General features: G+C 43.5%; 1 protein-coding gene across 1 annotated transcript; it reads left to right on the top strand.

Annotated features, from left to right (window-relative positions):
* Window positions 1-986: 986 nt before the first annotated feature.
* Window positions 987-1,553, top strand: LOC118292509 (basic salivary proline-rich protein 1-like). Its single transcript, XM_035621496.1, has one exon. It carries the CDS (start codon window positions 987-989, stop codon window positions 1,551-1,553), a length of 567 nt encoding a protein of 188 aa, XP_035477389.1.
* Window positions 1,554-10,391: the final 8,838 nt, after the last annotated feature.

The raw sequence follows: 10,391 nt of genomic DNA, 5'->3' as shown, positions 1-10,391 counted from the left end.
TAAGGATAATAATGGTGGTGATCATCATTCATATCGATACAGCCTGTGTTTATGATTAAATTCTTTACTAAAGCACACAATTGTTTAAAAGAGCATAAAGCTCTTATAGATCTTGCCTCCTAATTTTTCTCTTTCCATTTTTATTTTTATTTATTTTTTTAACCTGTCCTGCCCCGCAGCCTGGTATACAGTATGAGTAGCTGAATACCTTGTTGTGCCAAACGGTTTTTACTTTAACAAGAGAGTTTTAATATACTCCCTTGTCTGTTTATCATCTTTTTAGTTATGTTATGATTTGTCACCGGGCTGGACAGAGGGACAGAAATGGGGCTGAGGGCACAAACACCACACAAACAGACACCACAGAGAAAGGACCATACCTGCAAGAGAACGGGGATGGGGGGTGGGGACAAAAGAAAACAACAGAGGAGAACAACAATTGCACAAAGCAACGAAACCAGCAAGAGAACGGGGAGGGGGACTTGGGGTGGAGAAAGACAAACAAACAAAACCGAACAACTGCAATAAACAGTTGATATAATAAAACAACTGAGGGAAAATGAAAAGGAGGAACAGTCGGGCAAAATGAATAAACAATACCGCACAGCCATGAGAACTAGAATAATAACAATAGATTTAAATAAATAACTTAATTAAAAGCATAAAGAGTAATTCTACCTGTTGATAACCATGGACAACTTAGATTTGTTTGTGTGTGTGTCTGTGTATGTGTCTATGTGTGAGTGTTTATGTCTGTGTCTATGTGTGAGTGTTTGTGTCTATGTGTGTGTGTGTGTGTGAACGTGTGTGTGTGTGTGAGTGTGCATAAGCCTGTCACAGAATGTAGTTAATTAGTTAGTGAGAGCGGGACGCCACAACAGCGATGCACCGACCCCAGCAGCAGGCGGTAGGGACCCCAGTAGCCAGGGCACCCCGGGACCCCCCGAAAGCGCAAGGACCCGAGACCACATGCCCCTTGGACAGCCATGCCCCACCCCAGGGGAGAACAGCAGAGAGCCATGCTGGGAAGCCCCCCCGCCGCCAGAGAGCGGGACCGCGGGGGAACCAGGTATGACAGCCCCCCAGCCCAGCCAGAGGCCACCCCCCCGAGCGCAGGCAGAGCCAGCGGCCCCGAGTCCCGCGAACCCGAGGCCGCCCAAGACCCCGGACGGGGGGCCAGCCCCCCCAGGCAACCACCCCCAAGGGAGAGGGCCAAAACCCACCGCGACAACACCGGCCATTGTGGCCCTGGGACAACTTCACGCCCCCACTGCAAGAGAGCCAGCAGGGGAAAACAGCGGGAGCACCACCCCCGTCAAAGAGGGCCCCGGCGAGGCACGCCACCCGCCTCAGACATGAGTAAAAGCCCAAGGCCCCAGACCCCCGGGTCCAGAGTGCAACCCCCCACCAGAAGAGCCACGCCCCCCCCTGACCCACCCCAGGCCAGGCAAGGCGGCCACCAACCCAACGCGCCCCGACGCCCCGGGGCTCCAGGGGCAGAACACGAGGCCAATGAGACCCCCCCCCCCCCACCCCCTTGCATGCCTCTGTAAATGTATTGTATTATGTTAGATGCGTGTCATGATTTGTGAAGTGTTGTATGGTGGAGTGGAGGTAGGGTGCGTGGTAACTAAAGTGCAGTTAAAATTTGGAGGGTAGTTGCGACACTGGCACCCCACAACTGGCAGATAGTGAGGCTCCCCAACGTGCCCCTCCCACCCCCCAAGCCCTCTGTGTCTAATGTGTGATTAAAAATGAGGGGTAAGTCCTAAGGGTGTATACATGTAGTGAGACATAACCAAAGGGGGAAGGTGGAGGAGGTCATAGGGAGGCTTGGTCCTCCCCACTGGGGCCAGGTTCCTGACTGGCCCCCACATTCAGCGTCCAGAAGTTTAGGTCTGGACTAATGGATAGACCCTTAAACTGTCACCCTATAGTGATAGGGTGAATCTGAGTGTCTGAAATTTCTGTCATAATTGACCTGCTAACCAAAAAATAGTCTAGGCGGGAATATGAGTGGTGGACTGGTGAAAAGAAGGTATATTCTCTCGGGTGATGAGAACGCCAAGCATCGCAAAGACCAAAATCGCTCATGTACTGTTTAAGAGTGTGTCCGAAAAATATGTATTATAACTAGTTAAAAAGAACATGCTGATCGTAGAGAGAAGAGTCTGTATTGGTATCTTGTATACAGACGTGATGTTGTGGTTACTGTTGTCCACTATAAAGGCAGAAACACCTCAGGGCATGCATGACCTTGGAATGCGACTCAGGAAACTCAGGACCTGCCATTTAACTTGGTCTGTAAATAAGTAACACACAGATATACATTGTAAATGGGAACCGCCCATCATACTTAAATATCCTTGCATCTCCTGTATTCGTTGGACAACCTCAGTACTCAGACACTGTGCTGCTGTATTGACTTGTCCCCTTGCAGCAAGAATATATGTATGTATTAAATGTTACTGTTTGCCTAAAAACCGAATTCAACTTTCTGTGTTCATTTCAGATTATTCTAACATCTTGGTCCTTCAAGCCGGATCCCAACATCCTTTCCACCTTCCAGGAGTGGGACTGAAACCGTGCACGGGGGAGCAGAGGACTCCTAAACAAAGACCTCCAGCTGAATTGTTGTAAAGGGAGGCCAGTCACCACTGGAGGGTGGAAGGGTGACGGGACCCAAAAGAAACAAAACAAGAGAACACAGAATTGAGCGATTGAAGGTAAGATAATTAAAGTCGCAAAATTAGGATAAGCGCTAAAAGAAAAACCTATAGAGAAAGAGATCAGCAGTAATAAACTGTGATCAAAACTCTCTGAGGTAGCGTGGTAGTCCATAGTCTGTGTGAGAAGACTACAGGAAATAAATAACTCCGTGTACACGTTAAAAGGAAATAGTTCGAGGAACTAAGGTATCGCGATAGAAAGACGACTGTTGTGTGTGTTTGTCTTTGTGTGTTGTGTGTTTTTGTCATTGTGTATTGTATGTTTTTGTCTTTGTGTGAAACTGGGAGATAGAGATTCAGTGGTGTCTCAGTATTAACGTACTGATCAGACCAGTTGCTTGGGTGTATTCCATACAAACTGGTTGGCCATTGAAGGGGATTGTTGACAGTGTCTCAGCAGAGAAAAACAGACAGCGGAAACCTAACGGTGATAACATAAACCGTCCAAAGATCTTTGCTGATTGGGTCAGTTGCTCCGAACGAAAGTGTCATACAAACTGACTGGCTGTTGACAAAACATAGCACAATAGGGAACAAATGTTGCAAAAAGCAAGAATTAGAACTTAGTGGAGATGCAAAATGTATGTTTATAAGAGATAAGAAAAACATTAAATATTTGCAAAGATGGGAAAAGAAGTTCAGGTTTACAGGTAGAATCACTGTAGAAGGATGTAACAAATTAGTGAAGGACATCGAAAAAAATAGGCTTAACTAATCCAAAATCAAACAAAAAGAATGGATTAAGTCAGGCCAGAGAGTGGCTCGCTGAAGCCCATGAAAGAAAGTGGGGCCAGTCAAAAGCAAAGAGTAAAGAAACCCTGGTGTTGGAGGACAAAGAGGATATAAATTCAGTTGTTAGATCTAGACAAAACCTTCCACCTCCAGAATATGATGATGATCCACAGCCACATCCTCCTCCCACAGCCTCCTCCCTATACCCTGAGATACCCCAGCAAGAACCAATACTGCCAATAGTGTTACAAAAACAGGCAGGGGGTGACACACGATCTGGACATGGGTGGGGCAATTGGGCTATAGCAAAAGGGCAGGCCATGAGCCCATTTAAAGGTGCTGCTAGTGGAGCGGAACGTCCCCAAGTCAATGTGTTACTACCAATGATTCAGGTCCCTAACCCAAACCCAGGAGACGATGGAGATTTAAACTATGTATGTATACAGGCCTTGGACCGCGGAGGATGTTAAAAAAGCCACGGAAGGCATACATCATCCAAAAGTAAAAGTAGCCACCTATATAGAAGGAGTAGAAGGGCTCTATGCCAGTTATAGACTCAATGGGGTCGAAATTGAGAGAGTTATGAGACAGATAATGGGACACGATTGGTGCCTTATTTGCGGAAATTGGAATCCAAATGACGATCAAGGAAGGCCACTGCTATATGGTGACGCTAACCTTAGGCAGAGACTCACTGACCTAGAGGAACGTGTGAGAGGCAGATATCAGGCTAGAGCAAATTGGACAGAGATAAATAGGTGCATTCAAAAGGATGATGAAGACGTAGATCACTATTATCATAGGCTCAAGGAAGTGTTTGATAATCACAGCGGGGTTGAGGTACCACAAGACATGGCCAACGCATTCTTAAAGGGTAGCCAACCCCAAATCAGCAGCTTCGTCTCAAAACACATGGTTGATCATCACACTGCCCGCTTACAAAATACTTTAGAATACGCCAGACATGCAGAACAACACTTTAAAGATAAAAGGAAGGCCAAAAAAGGACATGCACTAATCTTAGAAGAAGATGGTGCGACAATATTGATGTTAAATAGTGGAAGAGGTGGTTATAAGGGAAGGGGCAGAGGAAGAGGTCGAGGACGAGGCAGAGGTAGAGGTAGAGGTCACGGTACTGAATGTTGGGAGTGTGGACAAGAGGGACATTGGGCACAAGATTGTCCTAAAAAGAGAACGCCCAGCTATCAGACCTATCAGGACAAGACAGGAACGAGCATGACCAGGCGAAGAAAGAGGGTCAGACAGGGATAAGGAGAAGAAAGAAGATAAAGAAATTGAAGAGGAAGTGTTAGAGTTGAGCACACTAGAAGTGCTAATATGAGATGAAAAAAAAAACCCAGAAGTTACGCTGAAAGTACAGGGCTATTGTGAGTCACCAACAATATTTTCCCAGGCTATGTCAGCAAACTTAGCTAAATTCATTCCACCACAAGGGAGTCAATTATTGCTAAATGTAGATGATATCTTGCTGGCATCTCCAACAGAGGAAGATTGTAAAACGGACATCATAGCTCTGCTTAAGTTTCTCGCTGAACAGGGACATAGAGTAAGCAAGGGTAAGTTACAGTTGTGGCAGACAACTATTAAATATCTAGGTTACAATCTCTCACAGGAGGGAAAGAACCTAGATGAAGGAAGAAAAACAGCAATTTTACAGGCCCTAAAACCAAAAACAAAGAAGCAAATTATGTCATTCTTAGGTATGACTAATTTTTGCAGAATCTGGATATCAAGTTATGCTGAAGTAACTGCGCCTCTGACAGCTCTAATCTATGATAAACCCATGGCAGCCTCTGACCTTTTGACCTGGACACCAGAGGCAGAGAATGCATTTATAAAGGTTAAAAAGTTGCTTGTTGGATCTGCAGTATTAGGTTTGCCAGATTATTCTAAACCTTTTATCCAAACAGTAGACTGCAAAGACGGCTTTATGACATCGGTGCTTACTCAGACTCATGGAGTAAAAAACAGACCGTTAGCTTATTATTCAACCAAACTTGACTCAGTGGCTAGAGCATTACCACCCTGCGTTCAGGCAGTTTTGGCAGCCTCTTTGGCAGTCCAAGTCTCAGCTTCAATTGTATTACTTCATTCCCTAACTTTGAAGGTGCCACATGAAGTATCAGTTATACTACTCCAGAACAAGATCTCATATTTGTCACCACCGAGACATCTGTCATGCATGACTGTGCTTTTGTCTCAACCTCACTTGATCATAGAGCGCTGTACTACTCTAAATCCATCTACGCTAATGCCAACCACAATTGATGGAGAACCACATGACTGTCTAGCAGATATTTCGGAAAGAGTTTTACCGAGGGCAGATCTAATCGATGTGCCTTTAGCAGACAGTGAGCTAACACTCTTTGTAGACGGCTCCAGCAGGAAATTGCAGGATGGGACTAATGCTACAGGTTATGCAGTAGTGACACAGGATAAAACCTTAAAAGCAGAACCGTTACCAAGAAACTACTCAGCTCAAGCTGCTGAGATAGTAGCACTAACTGAAGCATGTAAATTAGCCAAGGGGAAAGTTGTAACTATATACACTGATAGCCAGTATGCATTTTCAACAATCCATGTGTTTGCACAACAACGGAAAAACAGAGGGATGGTAACATCTACAGGCAAAGATATTACACATAAAGATTTAATTCTAGCCTTACTAGATGCCATTCGGCTACCTAAAAAGGTAGCAATATGTAAATGTTCCGCTCACACAGGTAAAGAAGACCCAGTATCTAGCGGTAATGCAAAAGCAGATGCAGCAGCAAAACTAGCTGCAACAACAGATATTTACAGTACAAAACGTACAACCACACATAGACCAAGAAGTATTGAGAGATATGCAGAAAGTGTCACAAAACTCAGAAAAACAAAAATGGAAAAATAGAGGGGCAACACTTAAAGATGAGCTTTATGTATGACCAGAAGGAAAACCTATTCTGCCAAACAACCTTTTTAGATATGCTGCAATATTGAGCCATGGACTAAGTCATGTCTCAACAGGAGGGATGGTAGCAATCATACAAAAGGTGTTTACAGCATATGGATTTACTAACTATTCAAAAAAATTTGTTCAGCCTGTATTATCTGTGCAAAATACAATGCTCAAGGAAATTTGAGACCAAAGAGAGGAAGATTTCCAAAAATACAATTTCCATTCCAAATGATCTGTTTGGACTTCATAGAGTTAAATAAATGTGAAGGGAAGAAATATTGTTTAGTTATCATTGATATGTTCACCAAATGGGTAGAAGTATTCCCAACAGCATCCCCTGATGCGCTAACAGTAGCGAAAGCGCTAGTAAAAGAGATAATACCAAGGTTTGGGATACCAGAAAGAATCTACAGTGATAATGGAAGCTATTTTGTAAATCATGTAATAACAGCAATAGCTCAAAATTTAAAAATAGATCTGAAGAACCATTGCGCTTATCACCCACAGTCAGCAGGACTAGTAGAAAGACATAATGGGATTTTAAAAAATAAATTAAAGAAAATCATGGAAGAAACAGGAAAGAACTGGGTATACTGTTTACCCTTAACTGTCCTGAACATGAGTTACACCGGCTTCTACAGGACTCACTCCATTTGAAATGATGTATGGCAAACCTTATTTCTTACCTCAACTGAAACCATTTCACAGAATAGATGAAGAAGCAGATCAGACTTTAGCAGATTACATGAGGAAGATGATAACAAATAGAAAAGTGTTTTGTGCCAACTCTCTTCCAGGAACAATTGAGGAAAAGCCTGAAACGCCAGTGGAAAAGGTGACTCCAGGAGATTGGGTACTGATCAAAGCCATCAAGAAAAAGAATTGGTCAAGCCCAAGGTGGGAAGGTCCTTACCAGGTATTGCTCACCACACCCACTGCAGTAAAAATAGCTGAAAGGACATCTTGGATACATCTGTCACATTGTAAACTACTACAAGGGCTTAGAGAAACTCAAGGGACATATTAGTTACTCAGCACCGCTCCCCAGAGGCAAAGTCTGATTACAAAGGGGGATTCTCTCAATAAGAGGGAGTTCGTCTCAAACTCAGTGAAGCAATCAACGGCTGAAAGGGAGCATAGGATGAGCCTAAAAAGAGGAGGAATAGTGAAATAAATGTCAGATGAAGAAAATCAGAGACCCTTAACGCAGAATCCAGGAGTTCAAAGGCTAATTACTTGGAGAATAGAATATAGAGGAAGAGAGCAGTAGTCCACAGTATAGTCTTTCTATTGATAATCATCCTTTTCCTGTTAGTCAGTCTCTATTTGTTTGTGGGACACCATGGATAGACCTAAACCATGGCATCCATTAAGACACCCAGGTCTGTGTGGGATGCGGGGGACAGTTTGCTGTTTGTTAATAATAGCACTCCTAATCGTCCTTCCCTTGTTTTGGTATGAAATGCAGACTGCAAAGAACCACACTAGAAATAAAAAAATCGCTGACATCCTCATTTCAACCACTGACTCTCCAGTTCACTGAAGGAAAGGATAGTAGTGTACAGTTCGACCTGTGTAACGTAGTAAGCTGTAAAGAAAATCAGAAGGAACATACAGGGTCAGTCGTTTATATTTGTGAAATGGGGACACGTAACGCAGGTGACTATGAAACAAAGTCTGGATCTTGGAGTTATGTAATAAGAAACACAGGAAGTAGTTGGGGCTATCAGCCACCGAGAGCCAGTAAAGGATCAGACCCCCTCCAACAGAGACTGACCTTAATAAAAGGGTATGCCCAATCTTCATGTGGCAAGGACAGCTGTAACCCCTTAATCTTGACACTCAAAAGACCACAAGATGCAGACACCAGCAAGTACGTATTGGGCGCCTATGAGTCAGGGAAAAATCTTCTGGGACATTTTGTCATAACAGTAATAAAGACACAGCATAACACAATCACAGCATCATCAGTTATCACACCAACTATCATGCCTCAGGGTGAAACTTTCTCATTAGTACAATATTTGACTAACCTGACCTATGAAGATAAAGTTGCTCTTGAGACAGGTTTTGCGGAAAAGGATGAATGGCTAAAATGGATGACATACACTACTGAGCAAAGTGGCCAATCTGATTGCATTGCCTGTGCCAGAGCGAGACCCCAGCTGGCTACTACCCCGTTTCAGTTAAATAATAAGAATGACCCTAAGGGTCTCCAATGCGTTTTGCAATTATTTGGCAACACTTCAGCTGCTGAGGACTGTAAAACATTGTCCTTACTGTTTCCCCCAATCCAAAAAGCAAGCCCACCTCCCTCAGTAACTACTTATAAAGGTAATTACACCTGTTTTGATAGATCAGGCCAAGGACATAGACTAGGACCATTACATGAAACTTACTGTCAACACTCCATCGACATCACCTCCGACTATGGGGACTATTCAGCTTCCTGGTTTCTGAACCATATAACCAGGAGAGCAGACCTCTGGTGGTTGTGTGGAGATATGACACTAAGACCAAAGCTACCAAAGAAGTGGCGGGGTAGTTGCGCTTTAGTGCAGCTTGTAATGCCATTTTACATGTTCCCTACAGGTGATTACGGCCAACTGGGTACTAGACTAAAAGAAGCAGGAACACTGCGACAGAAACGTTCAGTCCCAGGAGGCTCCTTCGACAACAGAGTGTACATTGACAGCATTGGGGTGCCCAGAGGGGTACCTGATGGGTTTAAGGCTAGGAATCAAATCACTGCAGGGTTGGAGTCACTTTTGTTCTGGTGGTCTACAGTAAATAAGAATGTGGATTGGATTAACTATATCTATTACAATCAGCAGCGCTTTGTTAATTATACCAGGGATGCAGTAAAAGGGATAGCAGAACAACTGGGTCCTACTTCTCTCACAGCAAGGCAAAACAGGATGGCACTAGATATGTTATTGGCCGAAAAAGGAGGTGTATGCAAAATGTTTGGAACTTTCTGTTGCACATTTATCCCAAATAACACGTCTCCAGATGGCAGCATCACCAAACGCCCTGGCGGGGCTGACTTCTCTGTCTGAAGAGCTGGCAGAGAATTCGGGCATCAAGGATCCATTCAGTGACTTCCTAGGCTCCTGGTTTGGCAAATGGAGCTCCCTAATAACCTCTTTTCTGATCTCGTTAGCTGTTGTTGCAGGAATCCTTGTTACCTGTGGTTGCTGTTGCATTCCTTGCATACGAGGACTCTTGAAAAAACTGATTGAGACAGCCTTGACCAAGACCATGTATCAACAAATAATAACCAAGGATATTGGAGATCCTGAGAGACGTGTCTAAGTGCATAAAGTTGATTGTTATGATCTGTTTAATGAAAATCTAATGAAGTGTTGAGCAGTGATGTTCTGTTTAATTAACAAGTGCCTAGATGAACTTGTATATACATGTATTGTGTGCTATATTTAATGGTTTATTTGTGTTCTTTTTATTAGTATAAACAGGAGGGAAATGTCCGAAAAATATGTATTATAACTAGTTAAAAAGAACATGCTGATCGTAGAAAGAACAGTCTGTATTGGTATCTTGTATACGGACATGATGTTGTGGTTACTGTTGTCCACTATAAAGGCAGAAACACCTCAGGGCATGCATGACCTTGGAATGCGACTCAGGAAACTCAGGACCTGCCATTTAACTTTGTCTGTAAATAAGTAACACAGATATACATTGTAAATGGGAACCGCCCATCATGCTTAAATATCCTTGCATCTCCTGTATTCGTCGGACAACCTCAGTACTCAGACACTGTGCTGCTGTATTGACTTGTCCCCTTGCAGCAAGAATATATGTATGTATTAAATGTTACTGTTTGCCTAAAAACCGAATTCAACTTTCTGTGTTCATTTCAGATTATTCTAACAGAGTGTCTGTTGATTTCCAGATACGGTGATTGCCTGCTGTACTGAGCCTGTCAACTGCTGGATTACAAACCA

Source organism: Scophthalmus maximus, chromosome 22 (genome assembly GCF_022379125.1).
Source record: "Scophthalmus maximus strain ysfricsl-2021 chromosome 22, ASM2237912v1, whole genome shotgun sequence".
Classification (NCBI taxonomy): Eukaryota; Metazoa; Chordata; class Actinopteri; order Pleuronectiformes; family Scophthalmidae; genus Scophthalmus; species Scophthalmus maximus.
This window is presented reverse-complemented; position numbering and strand designations above follow the sequence as displayed.

Bases quoted from the DNA above. Each gene is read 5' to 3' on its own strand.
- LOC118292509 (XM_035621496.1), top strand. From the start codon at position 987: ATGCCCCACCCCAGGGGAGAACAGCAGAGAGCCATGCTGGGAAGCCCC.